The following is a 21,626-nucleotide window of genomic DNA, read 5'->3' on the forward strand; positions in this document are numbered from 1 at the left end:
AATGAGATGAACTGGCATTCACTAAGACAATGAACACTATTTTCTAGGTCAAAATGAACTCGAACAACTCTTATAACTGTATACAAATATTTTCCAGCAAAATACAAAAAAATGTGTACACTGGATCATAAGTATAACATGGAAAACATACATTATGCTAAATGATATAGTCTGAGAATTAAGAAAATAGTATATTCTCTGTATAATTTAAGACAATCACATACTGTAAGAGAGCATCTGAATAAAACAATCAGTTGAGAGACAAAAAAAAATCTACCAAGATGTGGAATTCAAGTAATAAGAGGTATTTACAGACGGCACATAAAAATTACTTTTATTTAGAGTGTTAACAAATTCGTGTTCTATACATTTTATGGACATTTTCTTCAGTAGCTTGTCACAAATAATTTATTTTTATAAAAATACATTTACATGAAACAGAATATATAATACGTAACTTGTGTATTTTGTGTGATTTCCTCCTACATTCATATTGCAATAAACACCTTGAAAAAAACATCTATTTTTGATTACTACGCTGATATTTTTGAGTTAAATTGTTGACAGGCATACAAAAGAAAACAATGACAATAAACATGTCAGAATTTTGCCCAGACACAGTGGGGGAGCCTGATTACACTAACAAGGTTTGGCTCACCACATGTTTACTTCCTCTGTTTAGCTCACAAAGAATGAAGAGATGAAAAATAAAATTCACGCATGTTCATGTGTTCTATGCATTGTTTATCAGGACTGGCGGTGATTCTAATTTCAGAAGTGCAACATGAAAATGAAAAAATAAAAAAAGGCTCCCCACGCTATTGAGTCATAACACAACACATTGCACTGGAGTTGGCCCTTCTTCTGAATTGGTCCATTACATCAGTGCTTCAAACTAACAGAAAAATAAAATAAAATAATAAAATTTATAAAAAAATATCTGGACCATCAACACTATCCAAGTAGCAGTCTGTTGTTCCTTCCGAAGGAATACTAGGCCATTTACTACAGTTAATGAAACAACTATAAATATACTGTTACATTGAAGTGCCTTACTAGCTACATAGTTTGGTAGTTTCATACTCCATTGAATTGGGCTGCTTGGCACTGAAGGCCTGAAGAGCAGCCTGGATACGGACCACTTCAGTGGTGGAGAGTTTGAGACGGTGGCGCAATAAGCAGGAGAACAGGTCCAGAGGCTGCTGGCCCGGTGGAGACAGTCTGTTCACCCGGTCTCTTATTTCCAGCAGCTGTAGCAAGGCAGAGTCCTGTGATCCTTGTGTGTATGGATAGTCTAGCTGCAGGATCAAGTCCTGGATGGCATCTGGATCAAACTGCATACTGTAACCAAACACCTGCAGACTGTTTATTTTCATGTAGCCAAGGTTATGTGAGGAGTCCATGTATTCCAATGGCTCAAACGGGGCAGTGCCATTCCCCTGAGCTGATTTAACCCGGCTCCTCAGGTAAATATGTACAGTCTCAAAAAAGGTCTTCCACTTGTTACCCAGAGTCAGGGACCAATTATAACAGTCAAGCGGGATGTCTAACTTGGTCCTTTCCCAGTCAGGGTAGCTATTCTGGTCAATGGGCATGATCCAGCTCTCTGAATGACTACCTCCAAATGGGTTGATGTAGACAGACAGCACAGGATCCAGGGTGCTGTTCTTAGTAAGGCATATCTGCAGGGAGATCCCTAGGAGCATGTGAACATGAGTGGACTTGAACTTGTTGCTCTTGAGTGTCAACAGTATTCTCTTTCTCCAGCTGGGGTCAAACCAGTTGTTGAGTCTGACATCATTGCTTATGAACATGGCGTGAATACTAATTCGCCCGTCTTTCTTTTGCAGGAGATAGCGCAGCTCCAGGTCTTGGAGGTCTGTTTCGAAACCAATGTAGTTGTCAGTAGAATCCGGGATTGTATTCCTACAGGTCCCTTGGCTCAGCATGAAGCCTGGATTACAGCTCGCACAGCGGGAACGATTCTCATAGGAACAGGAGGCGCAGTGAGGTCCGTCGCCGACAGAGCACGGGATAATGCCCTGACAGGATGGGTGCTCATAATGACAGGAGCAGGTCTTGATTTCCTCCTTGTAGGAGCCTATCTGATTGTTCTCACTGCAGTACATGATGGAGAGGACATACCTCAGCCAATAGCTGAGAGGCCTATGGTGAAGGAATGAAAGTTGTAAATGACACATTATTTCATCATAGATTGAGTATGAAGATAAATAAAGTAGTTATATCAAAGATGCCATATGAAATAATCAAGGTAATGTAAGGGCATGGGGACATCCACATTAGATTACATTACATTAGCTTTTAGTCTCAGGCTGTTAGGATAGAGCTTGAAACGAAGAGGTGTTATGAACAAATATTCTTAGAAAAGTACACAAGGTTTTCATCAAAATTCTAGATGATGCCAACTTGAAAATGTGGAAAAATCAATACTTAAAAAACAGTGAGATACTGAATTATTTCCAAATAATTACATCCATTTTATGGCATTAAAAAGCCCATCTTGCAGAAATTAACATAACATGCATATTTAGATACTGTAATGATTCTCATTGAAGCCACTGGCAAATGAACCCACTGGAGTGGATCAGCACGATCTGTCACATAAAGTCAAATTTTAAACATCAGCTAAAATGTAATAATTTTCCATTTCACTTTGTTCCGAGCACAATAACAGGGTAAAAATTAAATTTGTACAGCTGTGAGGTAAAACCTACTTTTAAAGTAAATTAAGTCTCTACCCATGTCCAAATGCAAAAAGTATATTAAATATTTGAGCCATGTTTAATGTATTTATTGCCCAGTTTAAATGCCATGGATAAACAATTCTCACTCATTATAATACAAATTATAATCAACCTAAACCGAATCATATTTGTGCATATATTTTTTCTAGTTTAACCATCATTACAGTCAGGTAAATTCTTAAGGTAACACGTTATAGAAAGTTGTTTACATTAAAGGGATAGTTCATCCAAACATGACTTTCTCACTTCCATAGAACATAAAAGAAAATTTTGGGCAAAATGTTAGCCTCAGTCACCATTAACTTTTATATATATATATATATATATATATATATATATATATATATATATATATATATATAATAAAAACAAAAGTAACAAAAATAATGACAGAATTTTCATTTTGGGGCATACTAACTCTATATTGTTAGTTAATTAATTATGCATCATAAACTAACAATGAATAATTGTTTACGGCATTTATTAATCTTCATTCATATTTATTTAGAAACATACTACAGTTGATTGATAGTTAATGTTAGTTCATAATGCCTTATGAATGCACAAATGTATACAACTTTTAATGTTAATATATTAGTTTGTGTGTAATTAACATTAACTAATAATGCACAATATCTGAACAGCATTTATTAATGTTGGTTAATGTATACAACCTCACTGTAAAGTAAGTCTTGCTATTCTTAATTCCCATCTGAACTGCCTTATAGCTACATAATTAATTAGAGCTTTTGCAAGGCTTTTGCTGCGCATAGTAACACTTTCCTTTTATAGTGAAAAAATCTATTTCAGCAATTGCCCCGTGCCTTTTGTTATGCTATCCTAAGAGATAGCTTAAGACTTTCTCTGCTATTAAAATGTACACTTTCACAGAGAAAAAACTGTTTACTCTGGGTTAAAACATAAGTGATGGCAACAGAATGTATAAATATTCATAGCGCCAGGCTGCCTGAGAGACAGTCAGTATGCAGGTGGTTGGCAATGGAGGAAATCTCAGCAGCCTGTCAGCATATTTCACTGACAGTGAAACGGAAATTCACACCAGAGATAAAACATGCTCATGCCCATTTATTCCAAAAAAAAACAATTTATTGAGAATTTCCATATTCTTAGACTTTAAAAAAATCTGATGATTGAACAATAAATGCTGAAATAAGCATTTTTTTCTTTCTAAAATTTATTTGGAGTACAGCTTCTATTGTATAGTGAAAGACAGAGATGAGTGCAAAAATACAAGCCCACACAAAATAAACCTTAATGAATTTCATGAATGAATTCACCAAGCTATAGTTTTTACACCTGATAGATAAATGAAAGGAATGAAAAAAAGAATATTCCTAAAGGTGTGAAATGCAAATCATTCAATAGTGAATGATGAAAAGACAGCGAAAACAAAACAGTAAATCGGGAACTCAGAAGCAGTCTAATAAAATATGTCTTTTCTATTTGCCTGCTTTTCTTTTCTTGGTAAAACTTCAATCACATTCTCAAAGAGAAAAGATGCTCTTGAAGACAGATCAAAAAGAATTGCAGAACCTTCTCTAAACCTGCTTTTATTGTTCTCATGGCCTAGATCTTTGTCATTTCTAAACCAAGTCTAAAATTTCAAGAAATAAAGTATAAAATAGAACATTTTAAGAAGTAGTTGCCGATGCATCTTGCTACCATCTCAATTACATGACATTCCAGAGCACCTCACTAGCTTAAGTGATAATATGGTAAATATCTGAATAATGTGTCTTTGAGAAGTCAATATGAATATTAATGAACCAAAAACCTTCAACTGTGAAGCTGATCATCGCTTTCGGCTTCGCATTCACTTCATCTGACTCAAGCAGTTTCCACTTGACTGGGTTGCCTGTATGGTTTGCATAATTATATTTTTTTGCATGGCCTTGACCCTCTACATTCTTTAAACACTTGTTTTTAGCCCTTAGTTCAGAACTTTCTCCTTCCACAACCCTAATCAAAGGCACTGCATTATCATGCAAGATCAGAGACCATAAATTACCTGTTTCTCATGCCTTCCATTAAAACACATCCTGCACTTTAGCCTATAGATGGTAAGATAAAACCTGTTCATCCACTAACTCCTAAAATGATTAGATGTGACAGTCTCTATAATTTTAGAGTGGCTGGGACTTCAGCCAAGACACTAGATTTAACATTATTATGCTTGCCACAATTGCCCTCAGATATGGACTGAGTTGTGTGTTAAAGGCATTTCTAAATTAATTAGTTCAGGGGACATGCATTTCAAATCTCATATTAGTCAATTCAATTGGAAACCCATAAAAAATTAAGATCCAGTGAAGCATGATGTCATCATGGCAATAGAAGCATTTTGATTTAATAAAAATCTGCATTTTTATATTTTCCCTGCTGAAAAAAAACAGCATAGCTGGTCAGTATTTTGGGCATTCATGAGCGCTAAATAACTATGACCAAGCTTATTTCAAAGACTCATGAACACGAAACGGATGGATTTTCGCTGTAAAATGACTTAAAATTCTCATTGTTTCTCACCATTTTATGCCGTCAGAGACTTGGAATATGACCAATGAGTCGGATAGACAATTTTATTTTAGACTTCCCGGTTCTTTTTTTTAAGTTTTAGAATTAACCCCTAAGAATATGGACCAAAATATTCATTAAAATTCCTCATTTTGTGTTTTGCAGAAGAAAACAAAAACAAAATATATGGGTTTGGAATGACATGAGAGTAAATGATGACAGAATGGTCCCTTTTGGGTTTCTTTTAACTATGACCAGCAGATCAACCTGGTCAGAAGTCCAAGCTGGTCGATCGTCTTCATCAAAGGTTTTCTGGTGAACTTCTTGGCTATGCTGGTCCATTAGCTAGGCCAGCACAAAACCACCAGAGTCCAGTCTGGACCAGCAAGGAAATTCATGCTTGTCTAAGTTGGTCTTTATTCCAGGGTTGTGAAAAAAAATAGACAAACCTCAGTTCTTTTGGCATGCCATAATTAATTAATGACCTTTCATGATCTCAAAAACAATTATAAATAAGAGCACATTTCTATACACAATGCACTAGGAAAATGGTGTGTTTCTTACCTCTGCCTGGGCACAGATATTTTGGGTTGAGTTCGACACCTTTTGCTGAGTTTGAAGAGTTTGATGACAATCCGGTGTGCTTTGCTGAGCATCTGCTGTGTGCTACTCTCCAAGAGCTGAAAACGTTGCTGAACGACAGGATCCATCTTCCAGAAGTATAGCACAGCAGATGTGTTCAGAGAGTAGAAAGTTGGTAATCTCCTCACATAATTTTGGAACTCCTCTAGAAAGCAGACAAGTGTTGATAATAAATTATTTGAATGATTTTGCCTCATGTTGGGAAAAATAAATCAGTCCTGTCTGATAAAATGAGTGAACAGTGAAAGTGTGGGTGGTGGTCGGGGATCAGGTGGAATGTTTTTTTTTTTTCTTCATTCCTTTGATGAAAATTTGAAATTGTCCTGTGTGATTGAACACCGCTAGACAAGGACAGTGGGGTATTTTCAATGAATTGCCTAACACTAAGCCGTCTCTATGAAGGACAGGCAGAATTTGAAGGAGCACAGAGCGTTCAGCTTCAACAATGAAAAAATTAAGTTCTGCAGGATGGCAAGTTGTTAGAGAAAAGCAGGATCATCTTGGTCACACAAATGTCTTTCAGCATATGGAAGTTCATTTTCATTCAATCAATAGCCGAGTTATAGCACTGAAAACTCCAATCAATGCTACCTAATATCTAACAAGAAATGATCTCAGTTTCTATAATAATCTATAATTCTATAATTATGATCCTCATCATAACCTGACAATACGAGTCTGCACAGAATTTGATTTTTCGTGCCATGAGACATAGGTAATTGAAAATATAAAAATTTCCATTTCAGACATTCATTGAGCTCTACAAGCCATCAAATTTTGTTTTCATTACTAATTTGATTACCCAAACAAAAAAAGCATGATGCCCCAACTGAATAGAGGAAGTGACTAGTAGATCATCTTTGTCCAGCAGATGATTGTTGTTTATTTATTTGGTTTACAGTTATTAGGCAGAAGTTTTCACTCCCTGCTGATACTGCAGGAGGCAGAGCTCCAACATGTCTATGATGCACACAAAAACCTGCTCAGTGCTGGCTCCATGCCTAGCTCGGGGACAAGTAAGCCTGCCAAGTCTAAAACGCTGCTTTACCACACTGACAATGACACTAGATCCCAGGAAGCACTTCCCACTATTTACTTGTTGGGCATCAAATTTAACAAGGTGACAACAATCCCTGTTTAATGTAATTTTGTCACGGTATTTAAATCCTATGTCTCTTCCTTGTCTCGTGCCTTGTTCATATTGTGCGTGTGTGTGCGTGAATGTGTGGGCGTGTTGCTTGTTACCGTGATTAGCGCTCTGCTGCAATCACTCCTCTTACCAGCTGTTACTCATTCCCATTCCCTTTAAATTCTCACCACTCTCTCATCTCCTTGTCAGATCGTTGTTTGTGATGTCCAGTGTTGTTCTCCACTCTGAAGTTCCAGTCCAGTTCTCTCGTTGTTCCTGTTTCATGTTCTGTTGCTGTTTCCCGGATTCGTGCGTGTCCGTTCTACACTTCTCATCACTCTTCTCACCACGATCACCTGACCATTGGAGACTCTGCGCCACTAGACCATTACCCGGACTTTTCCCAATCTTCACATTTTGCTGTTAATAAACCAACTGTCACTTGCAACTTGCTTCCTAGTTTCATTCCGTTACAGAACGATCTGACCACAAGATGGAAGCAGCGAGTAACAGTTCAGACAGCCTAGAAGAATTACGTGATGAACAGCAGATTTCAGTATGGAGAACCAAGAGAAGAATCTCAATGACACGGCTCAGGCTGTCCAGGCTCTAGTGGCGCAGGTGTCCGGACTCACCCAGCAAATTCAACTTCTGCGAGCTCCCACTGCGCCACCCGCACCGCTGATTCCTCAACCACCACCAGCGGCCCCCTCCCAGTCGGAGCCCCGCCTACCGGTTCCAGAGTTATATTCAGGTGAACCTAATTTTTGCCGAGCTTTTCTAACACGATGCTCAATGCATTTTTCTCTACAACCCAGGACATTCTGTGATGAAAGAACCAAGGTCGCCTTTGTTCTGATGCTACTTTCTGGGAGAGCGGCTCTATGGGGAACGGCGGTGTGGGAGAATCAAGACGAATTGAGTTCTGGACGCTAGCGGCGGAGAGCCAATGGAACGAGGAGGCGCAGTGGGACATGTTCCTGCATGGGCTGGCTGACCACGTCCAGAAGGAGATATACGCCATGGATCTTCCCACCAAGCTAAACGACTTGATCGCCCTGGCGCTTAGAGTGGACGCAAGGTTGTCCAGAGTGGAACGGCGAGTACGAACCAACCACCCATCGGGATGAGTTGGCGGCCAATGCTCTGGAGGCGGGGACGCGTTCAGCCCCGTCTGTGATCCCGAGCCCATGCAGGTGGGTCGAGCCCGGCTTTCCGGAGGAGAGGGAAAGGCGGAGATCCCAGGGACTTTGCTTGTACTGTGGAGGAGCTGGACATTTTGCCTACAACTGTCCTTTAAAAGGATACGCCCGATAGTAAGTATGAAGCTACTATCGGGTGGGATCTCCACGAGAAGACCTCATCCACATCTACCCTCCTTCCGGTAAGTCTTCAATGGTCCAATCACCGTCCACGACTGCCGAGCACTGCTGGATTCTGGGGTCGAAGGAAATTTCATGGACTACACCTTTGCACTTAACCACCAAGTTCCCTCAAGTCTCTCACTCATCGGATCGCTGTACACGCCCTCAATGGCCAGAAACTTCCCACCATTTCCCTAGCCACTGAAGACATCACTCTCGTCACATCTGGCAATCACACCGAGACCATCTCCTTCTACATACTGGACACTCCTCTTGCCCCCATCGTCCTTGGTCATCCCTGGCTCACCCATCACAATCCAAGAGTGGACTGGCAGTCTAAGTCTGTGTCAGCGTGGAGCAATCAATGTCATAAGTCTTGTCTTGTTTCTGCCTGTCCGTCTGTTTTTGTCCCTGTTTTTCAGGAAGAGGCGGTGGATTTAGCTAACGTGCCCGCGAAGTACCTGGACCTGAAGGAGGTGTTCAGTAAGTCTCGGCGGCTTCTCTCCTCCACATCGTCCCTATGACTGTGCCATAGAGTTATTGCCAGGTACATCTCCGCCTAAAGGTAAGTTATATTCACTCTCGGTTCCAGAGAGGGAGGCTATGGAGAAATATATTTCGGATTCTCTAGCTAATGGATTCATCCGCCCTTCCTCTTCTCAGCGGGGCGGATTCTTTTTGTGGGGAAGAAGGATGGATCTCTGCGACCTTGTATTGATTACCGGGAGCTGAACAACATCACGGTAAAGAATACTTATCCTCTGCTGTTGATGTCTTCAGCTTTTGAGAGGTTGCAGGGAGCATCTATCTTCACGAAATTGGATTTACGTAATGCTTATCATTTGGTCCGCATCAGGGAGGGGGATGAATGGAAAACCGCTTTTAACACCCCCAGGGGGCACTTTGAATACTTGGTCATGCCGTTCGGCCTGTCCAACTCCCCAGCGGTCTTCCAGGCACTCGTCAATGACGTGCTGCGAGACATGGTTGATCAGTTCATATATGTTTACCTGGATGACATATTGATTTTTTCTTCGTCTCTCCAGGAACATGTGCAGCACGTCCGGCTAGTGCTTCAGAGATTGCTAGAGAATGGGCTTTTTGTCAAGGCGGAGAAATGTGTTTTTCATGCACAGTCGGTTCCTTTCTTAGGGTACATCGTGTCGGTTGAGGGAATGCGCATGGATCCTGAGAAGATCAAGGCTGTGGTAGATTGGCCAAGTCCAGAGTCTCGTAAGGCCCTACTGAGGTTCCTGGGGTTCGGCAATTTCTACCGGCGTTTCATTCGCAAATTCGCGGTGATTGTCATTGACCACGTCTTTCGGCTACATGGCCTCCCGACAGATGTGGTCTCTGACAGAGGACCCCAATTTGTGTCAAAATTTTGGCGAGAATTTTGTAAATTACTGGGAGCGACTGTTAGTCTGTCCTCAGGGTTTCATCCCCAGAGCAATGGTCAATCTGAGCGAGCCAACCAGGATCTGGAGAGAACGTTACGATGTTTGGTATCCAAGAATCCTTCCTCATGGAGTCAACAACTGTCGTTTGTTGAGTACGCCCACAACACGCTACCAGTATCATCCACGGGCCTATCTCTGTTTGAGTGTAGTGTAGGTTACCAGCCACCTATTTTTCCTAGTCTGGAATCCGAGTCGCGGTCCCTCCGCTCACGGCTCGGTCCAGAGGTGTCACCGCGACTTGGACTAGGGCCCGTGAGACTCTACTCCAAGTGGGGTCACGCACCAAGGCCAAAGCTGATCGCCACCGGTCTAGGCCTCCCGTATACGTCGTTGGTCAAAAGTGTGGCTTTCTACTAAGAACATTCCTCTACGTTCCGTATTTAATAAACTTGCACCTAAATTCATTGGCCCGTTCGCTGTCACCAAGATTATTAGTCCGGTGGCAGTCCGCCTCAACCTTCCTCCAGCGTACAGGAGAATTCACCCGTATTTCATGTATCCAAAATAAAACCCGTCTTTTATTCCGCATTAACCCGCCGGTTCGGTTCCGTTCCCGCCGCGACTCGTAGATGGGGAACCTACTTATTCGGTCAACCGTATTCTGGACTCAAGATGGAGGGGACGCGATTTCAGTACCTGGTGGACTGGGAAGGTTGCGGTCCGGAGGAGAGAAGTTGGGTGCCGGCCAGAGACATTCTGGATCACTCCCTTATCGATGACTACAATCGGCAGGTAAGGGAGCCTGGGAACGCCAGGAGGCGTTCCTAGGGGAGAGGTACTGTCACGGTATTTAAATCCTATGTCTCTTCCTTGTCTCGTGCCTTGTTCATATTGTGTGTGTGTGTGCGTGAATGTGTGGGCGTGTTGCTTGTTACCGTGATTAGCGCTCTGCCGCAATCACTCCTCTTACCAGCTGTTACTCATTCCCATTCCCTTTAAATTCTCACCACTCTCTCATCTCCTTGTCAGATCGTTGTTTGTGATGTCCAGTGTTGTTCTCCACTCTGAAGTTCCAGTCCAGTTCTCTCGTTGTTCCTGGTTCATGTTCTGTTGCTGTTTCCCGGATTCGTCGTGTCCGTTCTACACTTCTCATCACTCTTCTCACCACGATCACCTGACCATTGGAGACTCTGCGCCACTAGACCATTACCCCGGACTTTTCCCAATCTTCACATTTTGCTGTTAATAAACCAACTGTCACTTGCAACTTGCTTCCTAGTTTCATTCCGTTACAAATTTACTTATCCTTGCTTAGTTAGCCTCAGGGTTTCCAACTCTTTGGTCACTTAAAGACCAATGAATTTCCATGACTTTCCCATATAGATTTTCAAAATTAAAAGTTGATCTATTTACATTAGTTAATGCAATATGAACAAACAATGAACAATTCAACTAACAATTAGTTGTGTTTTTATTAATTAGCATTAACCATACACTGCTTTAAAAGATTGTTCATTGTTAATTCTTGACATCTAATGAATTAACTCATGCTAACAAACGGAACCTTATTGTAAAGTGTTACTGAATTAATAGATAAATAATTATACAGTATTTATTATTATTATAGTGTCTCTAATAAGATCCTCAATGGACACATAATGCTATCTTGCTGATACTATCAGTCTATTTTTTTACAAAATAAATAGATAAATAAATAATAAAATGCACCAACAATAAATAAATGCACTAAAAACAAAAGATATCAACAAAACAAAAACAATGTACATAAACATCTGACTTCACAAAATCAATAGCATTTTTAAACGGCTATCTACTGTCTCCAGTACGACTCTCAATGGACACACTGATATGCAATTTTTACTCAGTCACAAAAATAAATATCTAGCCTGTGTAATACTTTAGAGAGATGTAATATTTTATATTTACCTTCTTTCCCACTAAATTTCCCTGCCTTTTTTTTTTTTTAATTTTCATTGATTTTGAACACAAATATCAAAACACACAAACTTTTCACGAACACTTACGACAAAACAAAAACGATCAAAAAGAAAAAAAAATATATCACAAAATAAATGAATACAAATGCTATTAACAAAACAAAAAAATGCACATAAATATTTATCTCAAAATGTCCATCAAAAATTCAGTTGTATTTGACAAACTTTATATAACGTTTGCCGAAGCAGAGGCGGACTGGCCATCGGGAAAACCAGAACTTTACCCAGTGGGCCGGCCACGAAATGGGGTCGCGATATGCCAATGTGGGCCTGCGTTATGATGAAGGGAGCCACGATAAGCTGAAGGGGGCTGCGAAATGGTGCTGCGATATGTCGAAGGGGGCCGCGATATGCAGAAGGGGACAACCCCACTCGGCAAGCTGATATCGCACTGCCCCAACCACATTCCCCATTGTCCAGGCATGGAAATAGCAATTTTTAAATTCCTTGATATTTTTCCTGACAGTGAGAACCCTGTTGATTATTTTCAAAAAATTCTGACCAACAATTAAAGTTCATGCAAGACTAAACCACTGTTAGCAACTGCTTTTAAAGTTTACCTGTTCCCCTTCTGTCACTCTCGATGTTGTGTCGAAGGAAGTGACACAAGGGGTCTTCTCGGACGCCGAATCATTCCTCTGAACCTGAGAAAAGGCCAATATCAAGTTGGCAGACAGAATTTGCATGCCCCGCCTCGGACATACGGGTATAAAGGGAAGCAGGGCAGCGAATGCCAGTCAGAATTTTTCTTCGGAGCCGAATGGTTGGGCAGCAAGCAGCTGAATCTCACTACTGTTCCACTCACCTCTATCATCGAGAAGCATTGCTGGTTGATCCGCACGGTGTGCAGTTTATGCCCCTGGGCACTTCGACAGTGCTTTTTTCTGGTTAAAAGAGTGTTCTCTTCTATTTTCTCTAAAAGAGTTTGAGTTCCCACTCATGAAAGAACAATACACAGCAGGCGTTGAAAGTCCTTTTCAGGACACGTCTTTTTAAAGATGTATTTCCGTCTCTTTGTAGTTCCTGGGTGCGGTTGATTTCTCTCCACTTCTGATGGTCATAAAAGCTGCCTTGCGTGCCTGGGCTGCGATCATGCGCAAGCAGTGTTTTATGAATGATCATGTTCTCAGTGTGAGAACATAACCATGGCAACCTTGCGGTCGTGTTTTTTTTCTCTCAGGAGGGAAAGCCACTTCAGCCACCACCTGCGTCGTTCCTTCTTCCTACGGGATTGAGGACAACCCGGCTGGCGATGAAGGCGATTTGGGGCTGACGACGGGCACAGTTTCGCCGGGTAAATCCCCACGAACAACCCCCCCCCGGCACGCTTGCTTGCTTCCGTCTTGCCTCGCGGCCAGCCGGCATTCTCCCTTGAGCCCCCAGAATTGGATGACGACATCGCCACTGCCTCGGAGAGCGGCACAGCGGCGTCTGATGCTGATGACTCGCCTGGGCTGCCAACTTCGGGTCTGCTCGCCCAGTCTGAGGCTGACACACAGATGCCCGCTCTGCTTTCCCGGGCTGCCGCGAGCATGAGGCTGGACTGGATATCTCCGCCCCCCCCTCACGGCTACTCGATCGGTTCCTCGGGTCGCGGCGCTGCTCATAACCATGCCCCCCTGGTTCTGTTCTTCCCGGAAGTGCATGATGAGCCGACGGGGTCAGAACCCGCAGTGCCTTTGATTAGGGTTGTGGAAGGAGAAAGTTCTGAACTAAGGGCTAAAAACAAGTGTTTAAAGAATGTAGAGGGTCAAGGCCATGCAAAAAAATATAATTATGCAAACCATACAGGCAACCCAGTAAAGTGGAAACTGCTTAAGTCAGAAGAAGTGAATGCGATGGCCCTCCGCTCGTTCGCTCTCACTACCCTGGATAGCGGGGCGGCCCACGGGTACACGGAGGTCCCCCAGTGGACAGAGCGGTTGCGATCCACTTATGTCCCAAGAACGCCGCCACCTGGCGGGACTGCCCGGTACTCCTCTCCAGAGCCGTAGTATGACGTCATTACTGACCTTAAAAGTCTACAGCGCCACCGGCTTGGCTTTCCTGCAAATTTACCAAGCCAAGGCACTCAAAGATCTGCACCTGGGTAGTTCAGACACCGATGTGCTGCAGGAACTGCGCTCTGCCACCGACCTCGCTCTCAGAGCCATGAAGGTCACAGCGCAGGAACTCGGGCGGGCCACCCTCGTGGTCCAGGAGCGCCACCTCTGGCTGAACATGGTTGAGATGCGTGACGTTGACAAGGCTAAATTTCTCAACGCCCCCGTCTCCCAGCTTGGCCTCTTCGGCTACACCGTCGACGACTACGCCCAGCAGTTTTCGGCGGTGAAGAAGCAGAAGGAGGTGGTATCCCCATCATGCCGCGGCAGACAGCTCCGCAACCTGGGCCCAGCTCTCAGCCCCAGCATCGAGCACCTCGCAGGTGGCATACGCCCCCCATCTCCAGGACCCCTTCCCGGACCAGAAAAGCTCTGAAATGCTCTGAGACGGGCAACCCAGGCAGTCGGATGTTCGCTCCGGAGATGGTACCAAGACCACTCATCCCCAGGTGGAGGGCCGGGAGGAGAATCCTTGTTTTCCTTATTTTCATTTGCCGCACCCTCTCTGGGTTGCGGTGCCCACATGTTCAATAAAAGCGAGATTTCCCCACTCCCTGGGTCATCCAGCCGGTGTGCGCCGTACTCACGGCACCCCGGCCCTAAAACTCTACAGTCCCTGTTCCCCGGACACAGCTCCCTCGCCTCCAGCCCCGCAACTGCTCAGCCCTGGCAGGCCAGCGCTGACGAGTTCCGAAGACGCCTCCTTAGGACCTCTTCTTCAGCCTATAACCCGCCCCTGCCGGGTGCACGGAGCGAGGTAAGTGCTTTGAGTCTTTTCTCAGCCCCCAAGCCTCGGGACACTCTTCTGCCTCCCGACACGTTATTACCTGCTCCCCCCACCGCGAAGCCCCGCCCGGTACGTCAAACGTGATCGTCCCGTTAGTGCCCCTCGCACGGAGTTTGGATGCGTTGCTCTCACTTGCCAATTCAGGACCATCCAACTCTACGGCTACGCGATTCAGTTCGCCCGGCTCCCACCTCGTTTCAGCGGTATTCGCTCCACTCTAGTGCGCGGCCATCAAGCCAGTGCCTTACGAGCAGAGATTTCCACCCTGCTCCTCAAAGAAACGATAGAGCCCATCCCTATAGCAGAGATGAAGAAGGGTTTATACAGCCCTTACTTCATTGTACCCAAGCAGCAGGTTGCAAACAATCTTGGACTTGCGAGTTCTCAACCGGGCCCTACACAAACTCCCGTTCAAAATGCTCACACATAAAAAGATTCTCACCTGCGTTCGACAGCTAGTTCACAGCTGGTTCGCGGCGGTAGACCTGAAGGATGTGAACTTCCACGTCTCCATTTTGCCACGACACCGAACATTCTTACGGTTTGCGTTCGACGGCCAGGCGTATCAGTACAAGGTCTTCCCCTTCGGCCTGTCCCTATCCCCTCGCGTCTTCACGAAGGTCGCAGAGGCCGCTCTTGCCCCCCTAAGGGAAGCGGGCATCCGCATACTCAATTACCTCGATGACTGGCTCATCCTGGTCCACTCCCGAGAATTATTACACGCTCACAGGGACCAGGTGCTCAGGCACCTAAGCCGTTTAGGGCTTCAGGTCAACTGGGAAAAGAGCAAGCTTGCCCCGGTTCAGAGCATCTCTTTTCTCGTCATGGAGTCAGACTCAGTCTCAATGACTCCAACGAGCGCACCCAGTCAGTGCTCAGGTGCCTTGCTCTCTTTGAGCCCGGCACAGCGGCTCCTCTAAAACAATTTCAGAGGCTCCTGGGGCATATAGCATCCTCAGCCGCGGTCGCGCCGCTTACATTAACAGTGCTAGGTCACGGCACTAGACCTAGCACTGTTAATGGCTGTGCTTCATCTTTTCGGCTCCTCAGTGCAAAATCCTGACTGGCATTCATTGCCCCGCTTCCCTTTATACCCGTATGTCCGGGGCGGGGCATGCAAATTCTGTCTGCCAACTTGACATTGGCCTTTTCTCAGGTTCAGAGGTATGATTCGGCATCCGAGAAGACCCCTTGTGTCACTTCCTTCGACACAATGTCTCGTTCCCTCCCTCGGGGAACGGAGGTTACAATAGTAACAAAGACGTTCACCATATTCCCTAAATAATGACTTGACAAGAAAGTTTTACTTTTTTTTTATCCCAGGGAGGGAAATAGTAAATTCTTACCAGATTCTTCAAACTCTTGGTTGGATTGTACCCAGGATTCTCTGATGAGTTCCAGACTGTCCTGCATAGCTGTCAGGTCTTCACTGGGACAGTTGCACTGGGGATAATCAACAGTGCATTTGCACCAGCAGTCGTTATCTCTGCACACAAACTCGCCCTCTGAGTGGCAACCAATATAGCTGAGAGCTGCCACCACAAAGCGGCTCCTTAGGTACTCTGGTAGAATGGTCTGAAGCCCTAAAGGAATGGAAAAAAAAATGCTTTCATACAAATATAATCTACATATTTAGGGAAAAATACATAATTTTAAATGAGTCATCTGCTTTACTTAAGCTACTAAATTGTAATACTTTTCATAAATTCATTTCTTGGAAATCAATTTCCAAGACACCTTTACAGACTGAGTGGTATATTTTTCAGGCGTGCTTTAAAAACACAAAAGATAACTGTGGATTTTTAAAATTATTTATTAACTTTTCTTCCTGTTTCAATATCAACATAAAAGAAAACAATTAAACAAGTGACGATTTCATTTGAAAGCCTGGGATATGGTTCAATTATGAATGCGCTACCTTGTAGATGAATTTTGTTCTCAGGACTCTGAACCAAAACGGAACTGACAGAATCAAGGTTGTCATAGTTACTGCATCCAAGAGGGCCTGTCCTTGTTTCGGTCACCTAAAGGGAAGACAAGAGAAGGCATATGACAATACTCTATGCAAAAAAGAGGCAGAAATTACATTCAAGTTATTCAATATGCAGAACAGAAAGATGACTGTCCTGTGAAATCAGACTAAGAAAATATTTATGCACTGCTTCTACAACCTCACAAACAGGTATATTGCTTTAGACATGCATTTAAAAATAAATCTACACAGGACAGCAGGTAGAATATAAGTTGTGTAAGTACATACAGTAATGGTCTTAAAAGGGCTCAAACTTGTCTGTACAGAGCAATTCAATGGTTCCACTGTTATGCCAAGGGCATTGGTATTACTGAGAATGCTATCTTTTCAACCAATTCACTTGTGACTGTTCAATTGTTCTAATGTGGTGAAGGACAATATTTCACAGTAATGTACTTTCACTGAAAGTAGATGTAATTGTAGCCTTGGTGAAGGTTAATGGACCATATTTAGGCAAGTGAATGGCTAAATATGACATGAATTTCACAATCAATGTGGCACATAAAGTACCAAAATCAATGTGATACATTAAAGAGAATGAATATTCCGTCATAATTTACTCAACCTCATGTTCTTCCAAATCTGTATGACATTCTCTCTTCTGTGTAACACAAAGGTATATGTTTGGCAGAATGATAGCCTCAGTTACTATTCACTTTCATTATATAAGGGAAAAATGGCATGGACTTACCTTGCTTTTCTTTGTTTAATTCCTCCCCCCCCATATAATTAAAGTAAATTATGACATAGGCTATCATTCTGCCAAACATCTGTGTTCCACAGAGGTCAGAAAGTCATATGGGTTTGGAACAATGCAAGGGTGAATAAATTATTTCAGATTTTTCATTTTTGGGTGAGCTATCCCTTTAATGCAGAAACTTCAAAACAACAAACCAAAGAGCAAAAGAGGTAACATAACTATATAAAGTATTTTGGAAGGTGTATACTGTATTGATGATGTAAGAAGATTGTACATGCTGGAAAAATCTTGCTGGGCTGAGATGACAGAAAGAAAAGCAAAGAAAATAATCAATGTGAAAAGACTGTGCCTTTTAATAAGACAAAATAATCAACCTCCAGGAATTAAACTAAATAATTTTATAACAGTGCAATACAAGTAAACATCCCAGCAATATCACTCACTCACTGAATTCTTGCTGAGAAAATCATATCAACACTGGATCTTTGTTCTTATCCAAGGGTTTGACGTACAATCGCAGCTCAATCACTTCTGACAAAAGCTTGATTTGTAGTCACTGTACATCAAAGCTTCACTGACACATGGGAAGAATACTCACTGCCTGTGGGCAAATATATCTCCCAACCTGTCACTTAAAAATTGTTCTCTGTTCTACAATGTCTTCTTTCATATTTCCCCAGTGAGGGAATAAACGTATTCACATTGTATTTGTAGATTAATGGTGACCCAAGATTTTTGTCAGGCAAAACACTGCTAACTTCTTCTGTGTAAGATAGTTGCCTTTGTTCAACATATACTCAAGGGTCACCAGACACACAGTAAGTGAATAAAATTAGATGAAGTAAACACTAAAGTGAACTCTACGAGCAGATTGCATTTGTCATGCGAGTGAACCACTGGAAATGACTGAGGACCTGGAAAAGCCAAGGAAGCATTTCTAATGTGTTACACAAGCAGCAAATACCTATTATCGAGAGCTGTTTTATTTAATTTCCATTCAATGTGTTGAAATAACTTTCAAGCAAATGCGAGTCAGTTGGAAAAGCAAGTTCAGCAATCCTATTGCTGGCATTTCCATTCCTCTTATTGACACTTCCACACAATTAATTAAAATCCAAGGAGCCTCTATGGGGATCAGCAGATTAATTTCTAACAGAAAGATGTCCTGAGACAGATGTCCGACTTAAAGGGAAAATTGACTAAATGCAAATATAAAGATGTTTTTTTTTCTATGCATAACAATGAGCCTGTAACAAGGGCCCGATGGAGCGGAGCATGTGCAGAACTAGGGCTTTTTCTATTATTAAATAGAGAAAAATGGAGAACTGTTGCTGATGTCACTGTATATGAAAAATCTGAATTTACCTGAGTATGCACTATGTGGTAGTTATTGCAGATGCTGAGTACAAGGCAAGCTAAAATTATGTGAATCGCAAAATGTGTATATATTTAAAAATTTTTATCTGCAGCATTTTATTTGTGCTGACAACATCAGAGCTTCCAGCAGCAGATTTAATGAGATCTGTAAACAATAAAAGGGTCAATTCCATTGTCTTAGTATATGGGATGCATTAAAGGTAATAGGTCAGATGTGTCATTATTTCTTAATTACTCGCCAGTTCATAAGACTGTCTTCTATATCTTTATTAAAGATAAATCCCATGATCACTGTCGTTAAGCTTGTGCCGTTCATATATCTTATTGTTCAGTTCTAAAATCTTCTAGAAACATTGCACTGAAACTATGATTGGAAATATTAATAACATAAAAGGCCTGTTTATTCAAGGCTTAATAAATAAACCAATATGTGTCATCCATGCATCCATTGCACAGAAAATGAGGAAAAATAGGAAATTGTGTTATTTCCACTTGTGATTTACCCAACAAAACTGAGGAAAATATTACTGTGCGAGCTGTAGTCACATATTTGAATAATAATGGATTTTAAGATGCCTATCCAAACTGTTTAATACATCAGAAATGTCATTAAAGTTTCATAAGGATTGGCACTTATAATCAAATGGCACTTATTGCTTTTACTGGATAAAACGGGGCCTGAGTATTAGTCATTAGGCATCCGGTATTCCTGTTTGAATAAGGCATGTTTTTTTTAAATACGCTGCAACAATCTTCGCAATTTCATGCAGCTGTTTTTTTTGTGTTTTTTTTAAGTCACTTTCCAGTGGGTTAGCTTACCCCCTCATGTTAGTGTGCACTAAGGGATAGCTTATCATTGTAGGAGAGTGTGCATTAGAATGGAATTATACTCTATTGTAAATGGGACCTTATTGAAAGCAGCAGGAATCCTTAGTGCAGCTAGTCGTGGTTAATGCTCTCAGCTTCAGCTAGTGAAATCTTAGAATGAAACACAAAGGCTTGCTCTTTACAAGAGAGCTCCATCTGTGAGCATTAACTGGAAATTCTTTTTGATTTTCAAGCCCTCATTCCTCCCAGCCAGATTCGGAAGTTAAGAGACAGACTGGGGGAGATGTAGAGGTGCTGACAGAGTTTTCATGCCTCCCAGCTTATGTTTGAGATGCTTGACTGTGATGACCCAAGCAAACGTCAAAGCACCACCAATGGCAAAAATCCAAACTCTTTCTCTCTATTGTAATCTTTTAGAAAATTTTCCACAGATCATACATTTCTGCCATAACAGTCAGCTACAGTCAGCTATCATAGCAATCAAAATGTTTAATTTTTTTCTCAGATATCAAAAAAGAAGGTAGAATGGGACATTGGGTTGCATTTCCTAATTGTATGTGCACACATATTTGTGTGTAAAACCTTTGCATGAATGTTTTCACACAGATATCAGGATTCTTCATCTGTTGACGCCATGCGATGTGACGCACCGCAGTGGTTTAAGGCTGTTTACACTGTTACATTTGTTATTGGCATGAGTAGCACCAGCGCATAATGTGCAAAATGAAACAGGACACCTTTTTACTGGACGCATCAGTGATTATAATGGATATTCCTTTTGACACAACGTGATGCGCCGCTCATGTTTGGTTTAGACAAAAGACAAAATACCTAAGATTGTTTATTGAACCAAAACAGCTTAAAATAAAACATTAAATGCAAGCACTACAGACCCCTTGGAATACAACAGAGTGCAATGTGCCAATAAAACATTTTAGAGCCAAGGATAACTACAAAATGTAAAAAAAATTATATATTTTAATTCCCTGATATTTCAAGGTTTGCCAAGAATAGGGCAACCCTGAATCAGTAAAAAAAAATTGAAATATTACACCATTAAAGTAACATTCATTTTTCTAAAAAAAAAAAAAAAAAAAAAGCAACATCAACAAGATGACCAACTAAACCAAGCACCCAACTAAACAATGAAACCAGTAAAATGGCACTATTTATCTTATAGAAAATAACTGCTAAGTTTCCTGGCAAAGAAAGCTTTTTGTTTCAGTAGTGGCCAAAGAACCAGTAGTCGGCACTGTTTTGAGTGCGTTTTGAGCGTGAGCTGCCAGGATGTGATAATCCGTGTCCATCCTGAGGAGAGATCAGACACGAGGTGCACAAAAGCTGTTAAAAACATTTTCAATGAGAGTTACGGATGGAAGTGAGCATGATCCTGTGTTGTGCGACGGAAGAGTGAGCTTTGAGGGCACTAAAAATAAATTCCACTGGTCTCCATTAAATTGCACATGAAACTAAATTATATTATTTATTTATTAAAAAATATTGAACACTGTTTTGTTAATTAATTAGATTTTTTAGCATTTTAAATGGATTATTGACCAACACTGGATTTTGATTTTTGATTCAAAAATCATATTTCAATATCAAATGCATATAAATCAGCAGGATTAGTAATTGATACATCGAGAAACCCAGTGAATCGTTACACCCCTAAAATGTACAATAAAATTAAGCACACATAAACAAATATTAGTCTTCTGTGTGGTTGCCAATTTAAATTTTAAAATTACAGGACAACAGGAATCCTGTCTGGAATGTCTTAATTTCTGCCAAAAAACAGGCAGTTGGCAACCCTAGTCTCTCGAAGCCCTAAATGCATGGAACATGCTGTCTGATCTCATGAAATATAAGTGAACATGACAAAATTTTTGCAATTAAATATGTACGTGCTGGATAACACGTTTGGCTGCAGGTTTCCAGTGAAATGTCCAG

At 41.8% G+C, this 21,626-nt stretch overlaps 1 protein-coding gene across 1 annotated transcript in view; it reads right to left on the reverse strand.

Annotated features, from left to right (window-relative positions):
- Positions 1 to 361: 361 nt before the first annotated feature.
- LOC127654106 (BMP/retinoic acid-inducible neural-specific protein 3-like) overlaps positions 362 to 21,626 on the reverse strand; it is a 93,823-nt gene continuing 72,558 nt past the window's right edge. Inside the window, exons 5-8 of the mRNA XM_052141101.1 lie at positions 16,658 to 16,763; positions 16,086 to 16,322; positions 5,862 to 6,084; positions 362 to 2,166 (exon numbers count right to left, since the gene is read on the reverse strand). Of these exons, the coding sequence (XP_051997061.1) occupies positions 1,056 to 2,166; positions 5,862 to 6,084; positions 16,086 to 16,322; positions 16,658 to 16,763 (1,677 nt within the window). The 3' untranslated portion in view covers positions 362 to 1,055. The remainder of the gene's footprint in view (positions 2,167 to 5,861; positions 6,085 to 16,085; positions 16,323 to 16,657; positions 16,764 to 21,626) is intronic.

Source organism: Xyrauchen texanus, chromosome 13, assembly GCF_025860055.1.
Source record: "Xyrauchen texanus isolate HMW12.3.18 chromosome 13, RBS_HiC_50CHRs, whole genome shotgun sequence".
Classification (NCBI taxonomy): Eukaryota; Metazoa; Chordata; class Actinopteri; order Cypriniformes; family Catostomidae; genus Xyrauchen; species Xyrauchen texanus.